This window comes from Rattus norvegicus, chromosome 1 (genome assembly GCF_021556685.1).
Source record: "Rattus norvegicus strain SHRSP/BbbUtx chromosome 1, alternate assembly SHRSP_T2T, whole genome shotgun sequence".
NCBI lineage: Eukaryota > Metazoa > Chordata > Mammalia > Rodentia > Muridae > Rattus > Rattus norvegicus.
The window spans coordinates 170,348,713-170,372,309 of NC_141534.1; the positions used below are offsets into that span (position 1 = coordinate 170,348,713).

Sequence of the window (23,597 nt, forward strand, 5' to 3'; positions counted from 1 at the left end):
ACTTCTGGAGGAGAGTTAGTCTCCTAAGGATGAGCTTCCTTATAAACTGTGCAATGCAGAGTGGTCAGCCTTAAAAATATAAAAAAAAATATATATAAACACGCAAACAAACAAACAGACAAACAAACACAACTTAGTAGGTTCTACTTACATACATTTGTGCATACACATACATGTATAAATAGGTATGTAGCAAACATAATTAAAGGTTGAAAATCTATCAATTTAAAATGGGGAAAAGGAGGAGTGTGAGGAAGGTAAGGTGGGGAGGGAGGAAATAAAAGAGTCACATAACTGTTTAAATTAAAACATTAGAAGTTAAAGCCATAAAGCAATGCATTTTATGCATAGGCTTTATACATAACGTGTATACTAGGGAGTTTATTATATATGATCATTGACATTTATTATTTGATTAATTGAATTGTTTATATGGTGAACATTTATGAATTTATTCATTTCTGTTGTTCCTGAAGTTAGGGTAATTAGTAATTTCTGACTTGACAAAGTTATTATTTTATTCTCTTTATGGATAACTGACATAGAAGTGGTACTTATAAAACCATTTAACTTACTTTAGTATGCGGATTTCCCCGTGATCATTGTAGTATGTTGATATGTTCCTCAACTGCACTTATATTTCCTGTTATCTTCCTATTTAAATCACAATAATAAACTTTGGAAATAATATATTTGGAAATACATGTTAAATAATATATATTAAAATATGTATTCTTTTAATTTTTCATACAATATATTTTTTATTACATTTCCCCCATACCAATTCCTCCAAGATCCTCTGAACTGCTCTACACACCCAATTCATATTCTTTCTCTTTTGAATTCTATTTAGTGTTTTTATTGAATGTTAGGTGTTCCAGGGCTAGATCTGAGCAGAATGTTTTGGATTTTTATTTAAGCCTCATTTTTATCTTGGATTCCCTGTTCTTTGCTATTTCATTAGACTTGAATAATGTTCGAGAACAGGGTCCTACTACTCGCATCCTTATCTCTTTGGTCTTTATTCCATAAACAATGGGGTTCATGGTTGGGGGTAACAGTAGATATAGATTTGCCAGGAGGATGAGAGTGTGCCTGGGCACATGGTGTCCAAAGCGATGGGTAAAGAAAGAGAAAAAGGCCAATGTGTAGAATATTAAAATGACACAAATATGAGCTCCGCAGGTGCCAAAGGCTTTTGCTCGTGCTTCCTTTGATGGCAGTTGTAGGACTGTTTTCAAGATTAGCCAGTACGACAAGGAGATGAAGACGAAGTCCAGCCCTGTCGTGAGTAGAGCAGCTGAGAGACCATAAACGCTATTTAAGGTAAAGGTGTTGCAAGCCAACTTGGCAATGCCCATGTTCTCACAGTATGTGTGATGGATGATGTTGCTTCGGCAAAAGTCCAAGCGGAGAATAAGGAGAACACCCGGAGTAACAACAGCCACACTCCGCGCTATCAGAGCCAGCCCAACCTTGCCAATGAGAGAGCCGGTAAGAAGGGATGTATAATGCAGTGGAGTGCAGATAGCCACATACCGATCAAAAGCCATGGCCAGTAAGACAGCAGATTCAGAGAGGAACAGAGCATGGACAAAAAACATCTGTGTGAGGCAGGCGGGAAAGGTGGCTGCCAAGGGGCCCTGCCAGAAAATGAGCAGCATTTGGGGTACCGTGACAGTACAGAGGAGGACATCATTGAGTGCCAACATGGCCAGGAAGAGATACATAGGTTCATGGAGGCTCCGGTCACAGACCACCACTGCCATGACCAGAACATTGCCTAACACTGCCAAGAAGTACATGAAGCTGAAAGGGATGGAGATCCAAATCTGAGTATCTTCTAATCCTGGCACACCAGTAAGTAGAAAGAAAGTGAGCTGAGTAGGTGTAGTGTTGAGTTCTATAAAAGAGAGGTGTAGAAGAGTTTATTACACAAGAACAAAAGATCCAGAGTAAACTGCTTTAATGCTATTATTTTTGGTGTGATGAAGAGAAAGGAGTAAAACTCATAAATAAGATCATTATAAATGAGCTAGTATATAGAATGCTCTTCTGAAAATCCTTCTTGCAGAACAATTTTCTTTGAAAATATAGGGATCAGAAAGAGCAGAACTTCTCATTGTATGTGATTGATGCCATTTGATATAACCAAATAATTTTATTTGGTTTCAAGTTTTATGTTAAATGTCTAGATCTGCTAAATAATAACTACAAAAGGCATGATCATTTTCCTTTCTCCTTCTAAGTAAAGGTTAGAAAGAACATTACATTTATCAAATCATCACCTGGTATATAACTGGCAGCGATCGCTTGAGAATTCTTTAAGATTCTAATTCCTTTTAAAATAAATTGTATTCTCTGTTTTTCTTTCTCCCTCCTTGCTTCCCTCCCTTTCTCTTTCCCTTTATACATGTGTGTATGTGTGTGCATGTATGCATGTGTGTGCATGTGTGTACATGTGTATATGTATGTATGTGTATATATGCATGTATGAGGGATGGCATGCATGCATGGTATGCCTTGGTATACAAAGGCATGCAAAGGTCACAAAACAACTTTCAGGGCCCCATGTAGGTCCTTGGAATTGATATCACACTCTCAGTCTTAGCATTAAGCAATTTTCTTTGGTGAGCCATCTCATGGGTCCCAAGAGAGAAATTCTTATTTTCTATTTGAACGTTTGGAAATTTTTATTGTTGTCCTAATTTTTACTATTGAAAGAAATAACTTAATTCACTTGTCTCTCCTTCAAACTCTCGAAGACAATAACTAAGCAAACATAAAATTTAATGTTCATTGCAAAAGCTAAATTATTCATACTCAAATTAATACTCCTTCTCAAGAATCAGGACACAGAAACAGATAGAAATTTAGCCCATTGTAGATTTTCATGTGGAGAAAGAAAACCACAGCAGAGAATCAAGACTCATCACTACCTATTACCTAACGCTGGTGGGGCTCTCCATGGAGCAGAAAAAGGTCTATTTTCCTTCAGATCTAGCAAGAGAAAAAGATGAGAGTATACCAAGATCTTTATAGCCATGGGTCTTGTTTTTATAATATTATCAAAAATTGTAATGATGCCAAGGGCCATGAAGGGGGAATGACAAAGCAGCCCATCGGTTACCAGAGCCTTATGGGTGAGCCTCTGTGTGGCATGCCCCCAACAATTGTTTCCTCCATGCTGTTGTGGCGTTCTGCTCTGACTGCCCCCTTTACATCTGTCTTAATCTAAGAATTATAAGAGAACTCTAAGGGGGTTTCCAGTCTCTCACTGGGCAGTATTTCTGACACTATAATCTCTTTCAGGCATTGTTGATGAAACAGATTAATAATTCAATCACTAACCTAGAGAAGAACTTAGAAACATAGATTGTCAACAATGACCACACCCTTAGAAAGTACTTGGAAAAATAAAATTGTTAGTGAAGCTAAGTTGAGATGTTTTTACCACTGGCTCTTAGGTAAAAAATCTTACGAAACAATCTGAAGTTCAGAAAGGCACACTCTTATTAGTTAAGCTAGGAACAATTTATAGTCAGGGAACAAGAACAATGGCAACACTGGCTGACGTGACTATCACTGAGGCCATACTGGTGAAGATTGATTTCTTATATCCATTTTCCCCTCAGCTTCTTGAGATGATTTGTTAAGAATTGCTGATGAGTAGATATGCATTTTAATGATTTAGGATAGAAATGACTGACTCTTATATAAAAGTTTAGATTTATGATTCTTTTAAGATTCTTAGAAGATTCCTTTTAAAGATAAATAATGAAATGACTACTTCTTTCTTTGTAACTGCAGTAATTGTCTGCCAGTAAGAAGTACTAGCTTAGAAAACTACTTTGATTGCCTACATTTTGTTAATCTGTAACAAGTTGCTTGGTGACAAATGTACATTAGTTTTTGGGAATCATTTGTTTCCTTTACCTGTACTACACAATGTTAATTCTTGTAGAGGTATTGGGGTACACATTATTTCTTCATAGTTATTTATTAGAAGAAAGCTAAAATGTAATCTACTGTAATTTTATGCATCTTGAAAGATTTTGCTGGGTTATACAAGCTATGGAAGAAAAAAAATAAAGGATGGTGTCTGGAACACTGTTTCTCCCATCTATCAACTCTGTGTGTATGTGTAAGTTTTGTGTGAATAGGGGCTTGACTGTCCCTTTGTCTCTCTTTTGCTTTTTTGTTCCCTTTCACTCTCTTCTCTATACCTCCACTTTTTCTTTCTGCCTTAGTGTAATAAGGAATATTTTTTTACTTCAGGGACACAAACATGAAATAGATAATTCTTTTCAATAGAAGCAGGATAATCATTGTTTAAAATAAAGTTAAGGCCACTGTTTCCTCAAACACATGAGGTAGAAAATTTGCACTCTTTAGCTTTGTTTTATTACAAACACACAGAAAATATCAGATATTTAAATAGAAGACAAAGCATATAACACACTAGTAACTGTCATTAAAGTATTAAAATGACAATATTTGGAAACCTTTATGAATGCTTACTAATAAATCTTTTTTAAAGTTAAAATAATCTTTTCATGCAGTGAAATATAAGGTTACCCACTATTCTACTTAATTCATTATGTCAACTTTATATAGGCAGACTACCAGCCATCTAATAATATACAAATCTAGTATTCAAGTGCAGAAATGTCAGTTTCCAGAATCTGCAATTTTAATCATTGAAGAATTATAATTTACCTTGTGAATTCATAGCTTTTTTCAGTCAATAAAACATTAAAGGAAAGGTTTGTAAACCGTGTTAATTACCTTTTATTGTGATATCCATAAAGCTTGTGTGAAATAGCCATGCCCCACTGGTAGTAGCACAGAGGCAAGCTGTACATATACCTCTCTGAATTTCACACTGATTGTATTAACATCAACCAAGGGAATACTATCTACCTGGACAGAGAGGTCATTTGAGAATTATTTTTGTTAAGTATTTCCATAGCTGAGACCACAGTTAGAATTTGGTTATCTTACTTGATCATGTCTTTTGTACCTATGAAGTGATAATTTCATATTTTGAATTGTCTCTGATTATTTTAACCCAAATAAAAATATTTTTGCAATATATGTGCAAGCTGTTCTAAGTCCAACATTCAATAATCACAGACTAGTGTAAATATATACGTTTCCTATGCTACATCTGCTATGAAACATGAGTGCCTTCTGCAACAAAACAAAACTTTTGTAGCTACTTCTATCTAATTTTCAATAAAATGCCAAATGCTTCTTAGTGCAATTTTTGTGTGTGGTGATGAGGGATGCACAGTATAGTATTTGAAAAACTCACACTATAGTATAGGTTGAAAATTATTAGAGGACTAGGTATGTTGTCAAAGGTGATTTCCCCTCACAACTTGGGATTCTGAGGCAGGTGGATCTCTATGGATTTGAGGCAGTGATGTTCTATAGAATGAGTTTTAGGCCATCAGTGCTAGAATGTGAGATTCTGTCTTAGCAAACCACTAAATAAACAAATAGTAATAGATTATACTCTATTGAACAGTTGAATGACTGTGCAAATGTAAAAAAGTAAACAAAAATATTCATATATAGTGATGAGCACGAGAAGGGGGGGAACTTCTGAGAATTTGTAAGACGATATTTAGGTGTGTTAACTGTCTCCATGTGATTCTGTTCTTTAGAAACATGGGCTCGCTTCCCGGTGCTGCCGCTGCAGAGAGCCCGTGGGCAGCACCCCACTAGCGAACTTGAGCCTCGGGACCACAGGTAAGACCAACTTTTCTGCTGCAAGAAAGCTGCCTGGTGAGCTTGGGACACACGGAAGCAGAATTCCTCTAGGACCGGGCACGTTTTGTGTTTACCGGAAGTCCCACACCCGCAAATCCCGGCCCACAGCAGTTCTCTGCTCCCAGACCCCGTGAGAGAGAGAGACCTCACCGCCTGGTCAGGTGGGCACTCATGAGGCTGCAGAGCGGAAGAGACCACCAACACTGCTCACCCCTGCCCACATCCCTGGCCCAAGAGGAAACTGTATAAGGCCTCTGGGCTCCCGTGGGGGAGGGCCCAGGAGCGGCAGGACCCCTGCCTGAGACACCGCATGAACCTGAAGGAAACAGACCGGATAAACAGTTCTCTGCACCCAAATCCCGTGGGAGGGAGAGCTAAACCTTCAGAGAGGCAGACAACCCTGGGAAACCAGAAGAGACTGCTCTCTGCACACACATCTCTGACGCCAGAGGAAAAAGCCAAAGACCATCTGGAACCCTGGTGCACTGAAGCTCCCGGAAGGGGCGGCACAGGTCTTCCTGGTTGTTGCCACAGCAGAGAGCCCGTGGGCAGCACCCCACTAGCGAACTTGAGCCTCGGGACCACAGGTAAGACCAACTTTTCTGCTGCAAGAAAGCTGCCTGGTGAACTCAAGACACAGGCCCACAGGAACAGCTGAAGACCTGTAGAGAGGAAAAACTACACGCCCGAAAGCAGAACACTCTGTCCCCATAACTGACTGAAAGAGAGGAAAACAGGTGTACAGCACTCCTGACACACAGGCTTATAGGACAGTCTAGCCACTGCCAGAAATAGCAGAACAAAGAAATACTAGAGATAATCTGATGGCGAGACAAGCGCAGGAACCCAAGCAACAGAAACCAAGACTACATGGCACCATCGGAGCCCAATTCTCCCATCAAAACAAACATGGAATATCCAAACACACCAGAAAAGCAAGATCTAGTTTCAAAATCATTTTTGATCATGATGCTGGAGGACTTCAAGAAAGACGTGAAGAACTCCCTTAGAGAACAAGTAGAAGCCTACAGAGAGGAATCGCAAAAAATGCCTGAAAGAATTCCAGGAAAACATAAATAAACAAGTAGAAGCCCATAGAGAGGAGACACAAAAATCCCTGAAAGAATTCCAGGAAAACATAAATAAACAAGTAGAAGCCCATAGAGAGGAGACACAAAAATCCCTGAAAGAATTCCAGGAAAACATAAATAAACAAGTAGAAGCCCATAGAGAGGAGACACAAAAATCCCTGAAAGAATTCCAGGAAAACACAATCAAACAGTTGAAGGAATTAAAAATGGAAATAGAAGCAATCAAGAAAGAACACATGGAAACAACCCTGGATATAGAAAACCAAAAGAAGAGACAAGGAGCTGTAGGTACAAGCTTTACCAACAGAATACAAGAGATAGAAGAGAGAATACCAGGAGCAGAAGATTCCATAGAAATCATCGACTCAACTGTCAAAGATAATGTAAAGCGGAAAAACTTACTGATCCAAAACATACAGGAAATCCAGGACTCAATGAGAAGATCAAACCTAAGGATAATAGGTAAAGAAGAGAGTGAAGACTCCCAGCTCAAAGGACCAGTAAATATCTTCAACAAAATCATAGAAGAAAACTTCCCTAACCTAAAAAAAGAGATACCCATAGGCATACAAGAAGCCTACAGAACTCCAAATAGATTGGACCAGAAAAGAAACACCTCCCGTCACATAATTGTCAAAACACCAAACGCACAAAATAAAGAAAGAATATTAAAAGCAGTAAGGGAATAAGGTCAAGTAACAGATAAAAGCAGACCTATCAGAATCACACCAGACTTTTCACCAGAGACTTTGAAAGCCAGAAGATCCTGGACAGATGTCCTACAGACCCTAAGAGAACACAAATGCCAGCCCAGGTTACTGTATCCTGCAAAACTCTCAATTAACATAGATGGAGAAACCAAGATATTCCATGACAAAACCAAATTTACACAATATCTTTCTACAAATCCAGCATTACAAAGGATAATAAATGGTAAAGCCCAACATAAGGAGGCAAGCTATACCCTAGAAGAAGCAAGAAACTAATCGTCTTGGCAACAAAACAAAGAGAATGAAAGCACACAAACATAACCTCACATCCAAATATGAATATAACGGGAAGCAATAATCACTATTCCTTAATATCTCTCAATATCAATGGCCTCAACTCCCCAATAAAAAGACATAGATTAACAAACTGGATACGCAACGAGGACCCTGCATTCTGCTGCCTACAGGAAACACACCGCAGAGACAAAGACAGACACTACCTCAGAGTGAAGGCTGGAAAACAACTTTCCAAGCAAATGGTCAGAAGAAGCAAGCTGGAGTAGCCATTCTAATATCAAATAAAATCAATTTCCAACTAAAAGTCATCAAAAAAGATAAGGAAGGACACTTCATATTCATCAAAGTAAAAATCCACCAAGATGAACTCTCAATCCTAAATATCTATGCCCCAAATACAATGGCACCTACATACGTAAAAGAAACCTTACTAAAGCTCGAAACACACATTGCACCTCACACAATAATAGTGGGAGATTTCAACACCCCACTCTCATCAATGGACAGATCATGGAAACAGAAATTAAACAGTGATGTCGACAGACTAAGAGAAGTCATGAGCCAAATGGACTTAACAGATATTTATAGAACATTCTATCCTAAAGCAAAAGGATATACCTTCTTCTCAGCTCCTCATGGTACTTTCTCCAAAATTGACCATATAATTGGTCAAAAAACGGGCCTCAACAGGTACAGAAAGATAGAAATAATCCCATGCGTGCTATCGGACCACCACGGCCTAAAACTGGTCTTCAATAACAATAAGGGAAGAATGCCCACATATACGTGGAAATTGAACAATGCTCTACTCAATGATAACCTGGTCAAGGAAGAAATAAAGAAAGAAATTAAAAACTTTTTAGAATTTAATGAAAATGAAGGTACAACATACCCAAACTTATGGGACACAATGAAAGCTGTGCTAAGAGGAAAACTCATAGCGCTGAGTGCCTGCAGAAAGAAACAAGAAAGAGCATATGTCAGCAGCTTGACAGCACACCTAAAAGCTCTAGAACAAAAAGAAGCAAATACACCCAGGAGGAGTAGAAGGCAGGAAATAATCAAACTCAGAGCTGAAATCAACCAAGTAGAAACAAAAAGGACCATAGAAAGAATCAACAGAACCAAAAGTTGGTTCTTTGAGAAAATCAACAAGATAGATAAACCCTTAGCCAGACTAACGGGAGGACACAGAGAGTGCGTCCAAATTAACAAAATCAGAAATGAAAAGGGAGACATAACTACAGATTCAGAGGAAATTCAAAAAATCATCAGATCTTACTATAAAAACCTATATTCAACAAAACTTGAAAATCTGCAGGAAATGGACAATTTCCTAGACAGATACCAGGTATCGAAGTTAAATCAGGAACAGATAAACCAGTTAAACAACCCCATAAATCCTAAGGAAATAGAAGCAGTCATTAAAGGTCTTCCAACCAAAAAGAGCCCAGGTCCAGACGGGTTTAGTGCAGCATTCTATCAAACCTTCATAGAAGACCTCATACCAATATTATCCAAACTATTCCACAAAATTGAAACAGATGGAGCACTACCGAATTCTTTCTACGAAGCCACAATTACTCTTATACCTAAACCACACAAAGACACAACAAAGAAAGAGAACTTCAGACCAATTTCCCTTATGAATATCGACGCAAAAATACTCAACAAAATTCTGGCAAACCAAATCCAAGAGCACGTCAAAACAATCATCCACCATGATCAAGTAGGCTTCATCCCAGGCATGCAGGGATGGTTTAATATACGGAAAACCATCAATGTGATCCATTATATAAACAAACTTGAAGAACAGAACCACATGACCATTTCATTAGATGCTGAGAAAGCATTTGACAAAATTCAACACCCCTTCATGATAAAAGTCCTGGAAAGAATAGGAATTCAAGGCCCATACCTAAACATAGTAAAAGCCATATACAGCAAACCAGTTGCTAACATTAAACTAAATGGAGAGAAACTTGAAGCAATCCTACTAAAATCAGGGACTAGACAAGGCTGCCCACTCTCTCCCTACTTATTCAATATAGTTCTTGAAGTTCTAGCCAGAGCAATCAGACAACAAAAGGAGGTCAATTAGATACAGATCGGAAAAGAAGAGGTCAAAATATCACTATTTGCAGATGACATGATAGTATATTTAAGTGATCCCAAAAGTTCCACCAGAGAACTACTAAAGCTGATAAACAACTTCAGCAAAGTGGCTGGGTATAAAATTAACTCAAATAAATCAGTTGCCTTCCTCTATACAAAAGAGAAACAAGCCGAGAAAGAAATTAGGGAAACGACACCCTTCATAATAGACCCAAATAATATAAAGTACCTCGGTGTGACTTTAACCAAGCAAGTAAAAGATCTGTACAATAAGAACTTCAAGACACTGAGGAAAGAAATCGAAGAAGACCTCAGAAGATGGAAAGATCTCCCATGCGCTTGGATTGGCAGGATTAATATAGTAAAAATGGCCATTTTACCAAAAGCGATCTACAGATTCAATGCAATCCCCATCAAAATACCAATCCAATTCTTCAAAGAGTTAGACAGAACAATTTGCAAATTCATCTGGAATAACAACAACCCAGGATAGCTAAAACTATCCTCAACAATAAAAGGACTTCAGGGGGAATCACTATCCCTGAACTCAAGCAGTATTACAGAGCAATAGTGATAAAAACTGCATGGTATTGGTACAGAGACAGACAGATAGACCAATGGAATAGAATTGAAGACCCAGAAATGAACCCACACACCTATGGTCACTTGATTTTTGACAAAGGAGCCAAAACCATCCAATGGAAAAAAGATAGCATTTTCAGCAAATGGTGCTGGTTCAACTGGAGGGCAACATGTAGAAGAATGCAGATCAATCCATGCTTATCACCCTGTACAAAGCTTAAGTCCAAGTGGATCAAGGACCTCCACATCAAACCAGACACACTCAAACTAATAGAAGAAAAACTAGGGAAGCATCTGGAACACATGGGCACTGGAAAAAATTTCCTGAACAAAACACCAATGGCTTATGCTCTAAGATCAAGAATCGACAAATGGGATCTCATAAAACTGCAAAGCTTCTGTAAGGCAAAGGACACCGTGATTAGGACAAATCGGCAACCAACAGATTGGGAAAAGATCTTTACCAATCCTACAACAGATAGAGGCCTTATATCCAAAATATACAAAGAACTCAAGAAGTTAGACCGCAGGGAAACAAATAACCGTATTAAAAAATGGGGTTCAGAGCTAAACAAAGAATTCACAGGTGAGGAATGCCGAATGGCTGAGAAACACCTAAAGAAATGTTCAACATCTTTAGTCATAAGGGAAATGCAAATCAAAACAACCCTGAGATTTCACCTCACACCAGTAAGAATGGCAAAGATCAAAAACTCAGGTGACAGCAAATGCTGGCTAGGATGTGGAGAAAGAGGAACACTCCTCCATTGTTGGTGGGATTGCAGACTGGTACAACCATTCTGGAAATCTGTCTGGAGGTTCCACAGAAAATTGGACATTGAACTACCTGAGGATCCAGCTATACCTCTCTTGGGCATATACCCAAAAGATGCCCCAACATATAACAAAGACACGTGCTCCACTATGTTCATAGCAGCCTTATTTATAATAGCCAGAAGCTGGAAAGAACCCAGATGCCCTTCAACAGAGGAATGGATACAGAAAATGTGGTACATCTACACAGTGGAATATCACTCAGCTATCAAAAACAATGACTTTATGAAATTAATAGGCAAATGGAGGGAACTGGCAAATATCATCCTGAGTGAGGTAACCCAATCACAGAAAAACACACATGGTTATGTACTCATTGATAAGTGGCTATTAGCCCAAATCCTTGAATTACCCTAGATGGACAGAATACATGAAACTCAAGACGGATGATCAAAATGTGAATGCTTCACTCCTCCTTTTAAAGGGGAACAAGAATACCCTTGGCAGGGAATAGGGAGGCAAAGATTAAGACAGAGGCAGAAGGAACACCCATTCGGAGTTTGCCCCACATGTGGCCCATACATGTACAGCCACTCAATTAGGCAAGATGGATGAAGCAAAGAAGTGCAGGCCGACAGGAACCGGATGTAGATCTCTCCTGAGAGACACAGCCAGAATACAGCAAATACAGAGGCAAATGCCAGCAGCAAACCACTGAACTGAGACCGGGACCCCCGTTGAAGGAATCAGAGAAAGGACTGGAAGAGTTTGAAGGGGCTCGAGACCCCATATGAACAACAATGCCAACCAACTAGAATTTTCAGGGACTAAGCCACTACCCAAAGACTATACATGGACTGACCCTGGGCTCCAACCTCATAGGTAGCAATGAATAGCCTAGGAAGAGCACCAGTGGAAGGGGAAGCCCTTCGTCCTGCTGAGACTGAACCCCCAGTGAACAGGATTGTTGGGGGGAGGGCAGTAATGGGGAGAGGATGGAGAGGGGAACACCCATATAGAAGGGGAGGGGCAGGGGCTAGGGGGATGTTGGCTCGGAAACCGGGAAATCGATTAACAACCAAAATGTAAATAAGAAATACTCAAGTTAATAAAGAAAAAAAAGAATAAGTTACATTGAAAAAAACAAAACCTTGACTACTTCATTTGAAAATAGCTAGCAAATTTCAATGAGACAATTGAATATTTGTTTGTTTGTTTATTTATTTATTTCTGAGAAAAGGTTGCTCTGTGTAGCTCTGGCTGTCCTGAAATTCACCCTGTATTCCAGGCTGGCCTCAAACTCAGAGATCTACCTTTCTCTACTACACATTGCTGGGAATTAAACATGTGTGCTGCCACCACTCACAGAACTAGTTTCTTAAAATATAGCCTTATTTTTATTGACACATAACTACCATACAAGCTTAATGGGTATATTTTGTATTGTTTCAAGAAACACAAAAACATACATAATCACGATAAAATAAGCACAGTAAGATGATATTCATTTTGCCTAGATATATATTTTGTGTGGTGAAAACACAGAAGATGCTATCTTCCAATTATGTTGAAATATATAATACAGTATTTTAACTTTATTCACCTCACTTGGCAATTGTGCAAGAGGATGTGTTTCCTCTAGGTGGATTCAATACAACAGTTGACAAAACTTCTCCTAACAATATTTTTCCTCCTACTCTTCCTATGAAGGAGTAACAAATACTCTATATTCATCCATGAGTTCAGCTTTTCTATGTGCCTAATATGAGTGAATACTTAAAGATTTATGTTTCTATGCCTAGATAATTTCACATAGATTTCTAGGACTATCCTTTTAAAAAAATTAATGGTGAAATTTTTTAAGAAAATATGTTTATCTTGAAATAGTGCAATGTCCCAAAAGTTTACACAGATAAAGCATCTTGGGAGAAATATCAATGACCTTGGAATTGAGGATTGGATAATGAAGATTATCCCAACTTAATTGAAAGATTTGTGGAATGTTCAGGATTAGTAAACATGGCCAGGCAAGAGGGACTTTGCACTGCTCTGTGTTTCATGCAGCTCTAATCCTCTTCCCTGGGACGCTGGGTATCTCAAGGGATATCTTCTCTGTGAATCAGAGGCATCTGCTGATCCCTGGACTAGAACATTAAAAAGGAACCACAGCCACTAGATTTACAGAGTGCAGGTTATGTGATACAAAAGGTACGTTTGCATCATCTTCACTGTAACATAGATAATATGACAGTTATACAATGTAGAGAAGATAAAAGCAAGTTAGAAATAAATACTGAAACTGAAGAAACAACATTATATATTTGAGTGATAACTAATAGGTATTTGAAGAATGTGATCTGATAGGTATAAAGTTATTATTTCCAAAAATATTATTGTTCATTTGAATAATTATTGCTATTTTGTACAATGGGGTAATTACTAGTTATGTTAGATATAACACAAATGGAAAAACCATTCCAAGAAAGCAATGGAGGAGAATGAAGTTTGGGTAATAACTGTGCATAAGCTTTCCAAGTATGTGTGGTCAGGGTGTGTAGGTAAAAGGTAGAAATAAATCTCTGCTATGCTTGTGAAAGTAAGCAACATGCTAAGAGCTTTTACTCTGCATTAGAACAATTGCCCATTTATTGGGTTTCCGTAAATTTCGTTCTTTGTTCCAAATCTGATGAGTGAGACTGACAAGTATATAGGAATGGAGCAAAGCAGAGAAAAGGAAAGATGGCAACTGTTTATTAAATGTCAAAGATAAGTGAATCCAGGTGAGAAGGGACATTTTAAGGCTTCTGTTGTTTAAGATTGGATGGTTAGTGTTGCAACCAAAGAAATGCTTGACTCTTTCCTAAAAACTGTTTAAAATTATGCCCTGTTATATCCAAATTATCAATTGTATGTTTGATTATCAATCATTACAAGCCATTTTGAGAGGCTAATCATGTTTAGTAAGTTGTAATAAGGCCATAATTTTAAAGTAACCTCTTTCCATGGTCATGGTCATGTTAAATCTTAAAACTGAGCCTTCCACACTAAAGTTTTAAGCTCCTAAAATGAAACTGAAGCTTATTGATAAGTAAATTGGTAGAAATATCAGCAAAATCCTCAAACAGGAGAGTTTCAATTGTGTGATGTAGATGTGCCCTGTGTTTATCCATTACACAGAAGAGGCAGCATTTGTTGCCATGATGGCAGCTCATCACCAGTCATTCAAGCAAGTCCTCTCCCTCTTCCTATTTCGTAGACAAGTACTTTCCATATATCACCAACCTACCTTGGTCTCTTTTCTTGTGTTGATTTAAGATTTCAGTGTCTTAAAATCAAATAGCTCTGCATATAGAATCTTTTTCTATTTTATTAAATGAAGGGCTGCCAATGCTGAAATACAAAATAAAGTTAAGAAGATTTAAAACTTTCTATATTTCCCCCATGAAAATATAAAATATATAAAATTAATGTTGATGGACATTAAAGAAATTATTTTATATAATTTGGTGTTCTTCATTCTTATTATATCTTATTTGAATGGTGAACTATTTAATTATGATAACAAAGAATAACAGCAAAATGTTAAAAGGATAAAATATTTGCTGGAGCATTTGTATGACTTATATTTGTATCCCCATCTTTTATTTCAGTTCCTCAATAATCATTGGTTAAAGGCAATATACTCTTCTTTTAATAGCTTTACATTCTACATAAACATGAAGAATTTACTGTAAGATTTAATTGGATCTTGAATTCATAAAACCACCATCAAAACCTAAAATAAAATATGTAATCTTTTCTTTTGCAGATAAGGTTGGTGATGCTACACAGGATGACATTTTGGAGACATAGGCTAAAAATTCTATATTCAACACATAAATACACTGAATAAAGACTTTGCAATTCTAGCTCTCAGCTGGGGAGATTACCCCAGTTAATATACAGTATGCATGTAACATCCTTAGTTTTAACATGGTAAATAATACAACACACTATATTTCATTTTTCTACTTGGTTGGTATTCCTGGCTTGGAAAAATTTCACTCCTTGATCAGCATCCCTGTTTGTCTCCTGTTTGTCCTGACACTACTGGGGAATAGTATAGTCATTGCTACTATCAAAGTAGAACCAAGCCTCCACCAGCCTATGTATTTCTTCCTTTGCATGCTGGGAATGAATGACATTTTTCTTACTTGTTCCACATCCTTGAAAATGCTTGATATATTCTGGTTTAATGAACACTGGATTGAGTTTGATATCTGTCTAACACAAATGTATTTTATCCACATGCTTTGCATCTTTGAGTCAGCCATCCTGGTGGCCATGGCCTTTGATCGCTTCGTGGCCATTTGCATCCCACTGCACTACTCAACCATCCTCACAACAACCATGGTTATTAAACTGGGTGTAATTGGCTTGAGCCGAGCTGTGTTCATGGTTTTGCCATGTCCTCTACTCATTAAGAGGCTGCCCTACTACACAAGTTATATAATCCCTCATGCCTACTGTGAGCATATGGCTGTGGTGAAGTTAGCCAGTGCTAACACTCTCATTAACAGAGCATATGGAATCTCAGCGGCCTTTGCAGTAACAATATTGGACATATGGCTCATAGCCACATCTTACATAAAAATTCTCCAAGCAGTGTTCCGGCTGTCTTCCCAGAATGCCCGCTCTAAGGCCCTGGGCACCTGTGCTGCACATATCTGCACTATTCTTGCCTTCTATACACCTGCCCTGTTTAGTTTCCTAACGCATCGCTTTGGCAAGAATGTGTCTCCAAGTGTCCATATCATCTTGGCGAGCCTGTACCTTCTAGTGCCCCCCACGGTCAATCCCTTGGTGTATGGTGTCAAGACAAAACAGATTCGGGACCGAGTGCTGAGTCTCTTCTCACACTTGAAAATTACTGAAGGGTAAACCATTTAGATAACATTTGTGATGGAAGAATACAGCTCATAAAATAATGGGATATTCACTAACCCTTGCTTCACTGCTATTTTATGATGCTATTTCTCTTTCACATTATTTTTTATAGAACATATTTATGGTGTGTTGTAATGTTTGTTTGTTGATTCTCTGCCTTTGATTTTACATGAGCAATGTCTAATCTATTACTTCCTTCAGTATCTTTACCTTTCACAAATTTGTTCAGAATATGCACGTTTTTCCCATCATGACATATCTTTCTGCCTATTTCTCATGTACAGTACATATTTAGTGACAGACTTCTGAGATAATAAATGCAATGGTTTCAGTTTCAGTTTCATATGTAGATGTTTGAATACTGACTGCAATCCTTCCCTCAGAATAATTCTGAGCAGCTGTGGTCATGTACAATAGCTTTCTGCAACCTAGCCTATGAGCAAACAGTATATATCCTGTAATAAATAAAAGTATGATCTTTTTGTTCAATTTCCTCTGATCATTTTAAAACATTTTGTTTTTACTTACGTCTTTGTTTAGAAAGTCATCACTGAGCATTTTTCTTCCTTTCACTAGAGAAGTAATTTTAGCTGATTCATTGTTCCCTCAACATCCCCACAGTCAGTAAAAGTAGACAATACAACTTTACTTGAAACAAGAATACTTGAAGCAGATATGTGGTGCTCTATAAAAATGTTAAACTCAATTCTTCTGTGATATTAAAATTAAAGGAAGTAGAAGGCTTGTCTGTGTGAAGAAAAAACAATCAGCAAACAGTCATTCATCTTAGGTCTTGATTATTTAGTATACTTCTAGTTATCAATGAAGTATTAGACTTAGATGATTGATGTTACCGCACAAACAAGAGAAAGGAAAAGCAACCATAGTATAAAGGATGTAGTAGAAACTGTGTAGAGGCTACTAAATATTCGTACAATCTGTTGAGGAGAATACTGCTATTTGAAAGAACTTTAGAGCACCATGAGTTTCTCTAAAGAGACAAAGATATAATATGAAATTTCTGTAGAATTTTCAAATATATAAAGGAGAAGTCTCAAAAAGAAAGCAATACAATGAATTATGATTCAAAATTATTGCCTCAGTGTAATAATGTAAAGAATCTGTACACATGGATAAAAATCGGGAATTGATTATGTATTAGTACAAAGCTAAATTTTCTCTGAAAATGTGTTATGGCTTTTCAATGTGCATTTTAAATTATTGTTAAGGGAAAAGTTAAGGAGGAGTTGTATGCCAGTTAGAAGATGAGAGATTTTGTTTAGTAACAATCAAAGTCATTTATATGAGCTTCAAAAGTTTTCCTCTTTTCTCAACTGAGGTTTATTGACCCTGAGAATTGACATAGTAAAACAACAAAGAAGGGGTCCTGTACTTAGCATAAACTATGTTTATTAAGAGATAGAATTATTTAGAGTTATTTATTATAATCAAATTTATAGTTAAATGCCATAGAATAAGTTCATTGGATAACTTTTTATTTTTGGTGCATTTATCAATGCAATATATATGAGATCAAATTGTAAGCACAAAAATATAGCTCATGACTAAAGATAGTTGAAATCTTAGCTAATTGTTTTTAAAAAACATTTTATTAGCTTATAAATATAACATAATATATATAAATATAATAAATAATAAATATAATATAATGTGAAAGAAAACAAAATTGTACCATTTGGCACAAAATGCCAAATGACCCTTCTTGAAAATCTACATAAAAATAACATTATATAGATGAGAACCTCATATTATAACTCTACACATAGATACATATGCACATAGCTTTGTAAACAGTTATTAAAAGTGAGGTCACAAATATTGAAGAGAGAAAGGATAGATGTATGTGTGAACTTTTTCAATTTTTATTGGTTATTTTATTTATTTACATTTCAAATGTTATCCTCCTGACCAGTTTCCCCTCCACAAGTCCCCAATCTCCTCTCCCCTCCCCCTGCCTCTAAGATGGTGTTCCACCATCTGCCAACCCACTCCTTCATCAGAGCCCTAGCATTCCCCTCTTCTGGGGTCATCGAGCATCCAGAGAACCAAGGGGCTCCCCTCACAGAGATGCCTGATAAGGCAGTCCTCTGCTACATATACAGCTAGAGCCATCCCAACTCTGGATACCCTTGGGCTGGTGGTTTAGTGGCTGGGATCTTTGTTGGATGGTATCTTGTTGGTTTATATTGTTTTCTTCTTATGGGGTTGCAAAAACCCTTCAGCTCCTAAAGTCCTTGACCTACTTCTCCATAGGGGTCTCTGCTCTCAATACAATGTTTGGTTGTAAACAATTGCATCTGTATTGGTGAGGCTCTGGTAGAGCCTCTCAGGGGACAGTTGTACCAGGCTCCTGTTAGGAAGCACTTCTTGGCATCAGCAATAGTGTCAGGGTGGATGTGATGGATCTATAAGTGAGGCAGTCTCTGGATGGCCTTTCCTTCAGTATCTGCTCCACTCTTTGTCCCCACATTTCTTTTTGACAGGATAAATTCTGCAATAATGTTTTTGACTTGGGTGTGTGGACACATCCCTCAAATGGGAGCCATGCCTGTCTACTGGATAATTTTTCTAGAGGTATTAATTTCCCTTTGTAGGTTATTTTGCCTAATGTCCTCCCTGTTGTGTCCTGGAAACCACTTGGGTCCTTGGCATCTGGGACTTTCTGGTGGCTACACCTGTTCACCCTCCCCCACTGCTACACACTTCCTTTCAAATTTCTACCCTCTGTAGTTATCCCCATCTCTCATATCTGAACCAGCCCTGATTTTTTTTGTCCCCCTCCTCTCTCCCTCCCAGATCCCTCTTTCCCTTTATTTCCATAGATTATTTTCTTCAACATTCTGAGTAGGTCTGTGGTATTTGGCTGTGGTCTTCTTCTTGGGTTTCATATAATCTGTGAGTTCTATCATGGGAATTCCAAGCTCCAAGCTTGTGTGTGTGTGTGTGTGTGTGTGTGTGAGAGAGAGAGAGAGAGAGAGAGAGAGAGAGAGAGAGAGAGAGAGGCAGAGAGAGAGAGAGAGAGGCAGAGAGAGAGAGAGAGGCAGAGAGAGAGAGAGAGAGGAAGAGAGAGAGAGAGAGGCAGAGAGAGAGAGAGAGAGGCAGAGAGAGAGAGAGGCTGGGTTACCTCACTGAGGATGTTTTCAAGTTCCATCCATTTTCCTGTGAATTACATGAAGTCATGTATTTAATAGTTGAGTAGTACTCTACTTGAAATGCACCACATTTTCTGGATCCATTCTTCTGTTGAGGGATATCTTGATTGTTTCCACCTTCTGATAATTATAAATAAGGCTGGTATAAACACAGTGGAGCATGTGTCCTTGTTATACGTTGTGCCATCTTCTGACTGTATGCCCAGGAGTGGTATAGATGTGTAATCAAGTAGAACTATTTTCATTTTTCTGAGGAAGTGCCAGAATGATTTCCAGAGTGTTTGTACCAGCCTGCATTTCCACCAGCAATGGAGGAGTGCTTCTCTTTCTCCCCAGATGTGCTAACACCTGTGCTGACCTGAGTTTTTGATCTTAGCCATTCTGACTGGTGTAAAGTGGAGTCTCAGAGTTGTTTTGATTTGCATTCTTCTGATGACTAAGGATGTTAAGGATGTTGAACACTTCTTTAAGTGCTTCTCAGCCATTTGAGATTCCTCAACGGAGAATTCTTTGTTTATCTCTGTACCCATTTTTAAATAGGGTTATTTGTTCCTCTGGAGTCGAACTTCTTGAGTTCTTTGCATATTTTAGATGTTAGTCCTCTATTGGATATAAGTAGGGTTGATGAAAGATCTTTCCCAATCTGGGGATTGCTATTTGGTCTATTGACAGTGTCCTTCATCTTACAGGAGCTTTTCAATTTTATGAGGTCCCATTTTTCGAATGCTGATCTTAGAGCATAAGCCATTGGTGTTCTGTTCAGGAAATTCCCCTATGCCAATGTGTTTGAGGCTCTTTCCCACTTTCTCTTCTATTTGATTCATTTTATCTGGTTTTAAGCTTCTTTTTCCTTCTTGATAACTTTTGGTTGAAAGTCAATTTTATTGGATATTACAATTGCCACTTCAGCCTATTTCTTGGGAGCATTTACTTGGAATATTTTCCCAGCCTTTTACTGTGAGGTAGTGTCTGTTTTTGTCAGTGAAGTGTGTTTCCTGTATGCACCAAAATCCTGGGTCCTTTTTACATAAACATTTGTTGGGCCCTAACTTGGTGTTTCCTTCTCCCCTCACTGAGCCTTTTTAGCCTGCTATAGCAAGAAATTGTTTACACCCTTGGCAGCTGCTCTTAGCCCCTGATTTGGGGCTGGGATTCTCCATGGCACCCTTCCTCCCCACTGAGCCTTCCTGCTTGTTGTTGTTAAGAAGTTGTTTATGCCCTTGATTGGGCCAGAACTTTTACCACACAGACTTTTCCTGTTTTCCTGGTTGGGGATTTTCACCTGGTATATAAGGAGATCTCAGTAAAGCCTTTCTGGCACTTGTTGAAAACTGGTGATCCTTGTACTTGATTTATTTCAATCCTGCAGACCTAAGTCCAATATTCATACACTGGCCGCGCAGGCGCTGACATCCAGTCTGTTAGTCTATGTCTTTTTATTTGGGAATTGAGTCCATTGATATGAAGAGACATTAAACAATAGTGATTGTTTTTTTCCTATCATTTTTGTTGTTCGTCGTGGAATTATGTTTGTGTGGTTCTCTTCTTTTGGATTTGTTGCAAGAAGATTACTTTCTTGCTCTTTCTGGGGTGTAGTTTCCCTGCTTGTGTTGGAGTTTTCCATCTATTATCTTTTGTAGGGCTAGATTTGTTGAGAGATACTATGTAAATTTGGTCTTGTCATAGACTATCTTGGTTTCTCCATCTATGTTAATTGAGTTTTGCTGGATATTGTAGCCTGGGCTGGTATTTGTGTTCTCTTAGGATCTGTATCACTCTGCCCAAGATCTTCTGGCTTTCATAATCTCTGGTCTGATCTGCTATAATTTTGATAGGTCTGTCTTTATGTTACCTGACATTTTCCCCTTACTGCTTTTAATATTCTTTCTTTGTTTTGTGCGTTTGGTGTTTTGACTATTATGTGACGGAAGGAATTTATTTTCTGGTCCAATCTATTTAGAGTTCTATAGGCTTCTTGTATGTTTATGGGCATCTCTTCCTTTAGGTTAGGCATATTTTCTTGTATAATTTTGCTGAATATATTTATTGGCTCTTTAATTTGGGAATCTTTGCTCTCTTCTATGCCTGTTATTCTTGGTGCGATTTCCTCATTGTGTCCTGGATTTCCTGGATATTTTTTGTTGGGAACTTTTGCATTTAACATTCTTTGATGGTTGTGTCAATGGTTTCTCTGATATCTTCTACCCCTTAGATTCTGTATTCTATCTCTTTTATTCTGTTGGTGATGCTTGTGCTAATGACTCCTGATTTTGTGTAGTGTAAAAAATCATTTCATGAAGCACTTTAAGCAAAGACATATGTAGTGAATTATAGTAGTATATTTTCATATGTGAAAGAAAAAGGTAATATCAAACATCATGGTTCTTCCTTTGGAAAATGAGGGGATTGTGAAGATTTCCTTAGAAAGCAGTGGCTTGGATTCTAGAATAGGTTTAACACCATAGCTCTTCTGGGAGTGAGCTTCAATTCAGTTCCTAATGCGTATAGTACAGACTTGAAACCACCATAATTTTATCCCATTACTAAAAACATATTTCAAATTCTAATTAAAGAATTAAATATCTTTGAATGGTTCTTAATGCAGTCTTACTATTTATAAAGAATTTTTCCTGATGATTGACAAATTCATCGTTTTAAAGTATCATTAATTATGAAATAGAAGAAATGCTGTGATACAGTAGAAGACCTTGAATGTGATAGAAGCATTTCGAAGAGTCCTTATAAGATATCAGTCAGAATTTCTGACACAGGAACTCTCTAGGCTTGGGTACTGTGTTTACTGTTGATCTTGGATCCCTCCATAGCAGTCACCATTTCTTCCTCCAAACTTTCTAGTGCCTCATTTTTTCTGACTGGCCTCCCTGTCCTTGAGGCTGTTTGTAATTGGCTCTCCATTCCTCTGTGTAGCATATATGTTGCCTCTCTAGCAGGGAATGGCTTGATCTTCTGGGTTTTAAAAATCAGAGCCCTCCCTGCACCAGCCTATGTACTACTTTCTATTCATTCTTGCAGTTACTGACCTTGACCTGTTTGCCTCCACTATGCCTACCATGCTCACTATCTACATGTTGAGGTCAGCAAGGTGGCATTTGACATGTGTCTTGCAAAATTCTTCATCCATACCTTCTCCATCATGGAGTCATCTGTGCTGCTGACCATGGCCTTTGACCGTGTTGTGGCCATCAGCAGTCCCCTACACTATGCCACCATCCTCACCAACCCTCAGGTTGCAAGTTTGGGCTTGGCCATTTTGGTATGAAGCATTGGTCTCCACATCCCTGCCCCCATCATGCTGAAGAAGCTATCTTACTGCCAGAAACATCATCTTTCTCACTCTTACTGCCTGCACCCAGATGTTATGAAGCTGGCCTGTACAGACACACAGATCAACAGTGCCTATGGCCTCTTTGTGGTTCTCTCCACACTGTGTGTGGACTCTCTGCTCATCCTTTTATCCTATGGGCTGATCCTCCACACAGTACTGTCAATCACTTCCAAGACTGGGCGTCTCAAAGCCCTCAACACCTGTGTGTCCCATATCTGTTCTGTGCTGCTATTCTACACACCTATGATTGGCCTTTCTATGATCCACCAATTGGCAAATGGGCTTCCCCCTGAAGCCGTGTGTTGCTCTCTTATCTTCACTTTCTCACCCCGCCAGAGCTCAACCCAGTTGTTTACACCATAAAAACCAAGCAGAGGATTTGGCGCATCTTCTGGTCTGGTGGAGGAAGCACTGGGCACATCCAGGGTCACTAAATCTTCTTCCTTGTGGATACAAACGTGGAGTGAGCTATAGCTTCTATTCTGCATATTAATTAAGAGTCATATGGTAGACATTATAACCGAATATATGACTAAATAGGGACATTTGCAGGCATGTACATATACAGATAGTATTTGTATTAGAGGGCAGGATTTAAGAATAGAAAATAGAACAGTGTTCAGGTTTGTAATTTTTTGATAAACAAGCATTTTGAAAATATATAAGATGTAATCCTTATAAGCACAATTATTTGTCCTTTTCGATGTACTTATCTTACTAATAATTCATTATCTTTAATGCATTCAGCATTTACTTAATGAAATATTGAAAGATTACTTATGAAAGATTAAAAGGATAAATACTG

At 38.1% G+C, this 23,597-nt stretch overlaps 2 protein-coding genes and 1 pseudogene across 2 annotated transcripts; 2 read left to right on the forward strand and 1 right to left on the reverse strand.

Annotated features, from left to right (window-relative positions):
• Positions 1 to 911: 911 nt before the first annotated feature.
• Or52d13 (olfactory receptor family 52 subfamily D member 13) lies at positions 912 to 4,807 on the reverse strand. The gene is made up of 2 exons (XM_087603804.1): positions 4,789 to 4,807; positions 912 to 1,903 (listed from the first exon to the last, which is right to left on the reverse strand). The coding sequence occupies exons 1-2, from the start codon at positions 4,805 to 4,807 to the stop codon at positions 912 to 914; spliced, it is 1,011 nt and encodes a 336-aa protein (XP_087459930.1).
• A 10,512-nt stretch (positions 4,808 to 15,319) lies between these two features.
• On the forward strand, positions 15,320 to 16,267 carry Or52ae7b (olfactory receptor family 52 subfamily AE member 7B). Its single transcript, NM_001000143.1, is given in 1 exon segment — positions 15,320 to 16,267. A coding segment is annotated over 1 exon segment (948 nt).
• Positions 22,271 to 23,226, forward strand: Or51af1b-ps1 (olfactory receptor family 51 subfamily AF member 1B, pseudogene 1; annotated as a pseudogene).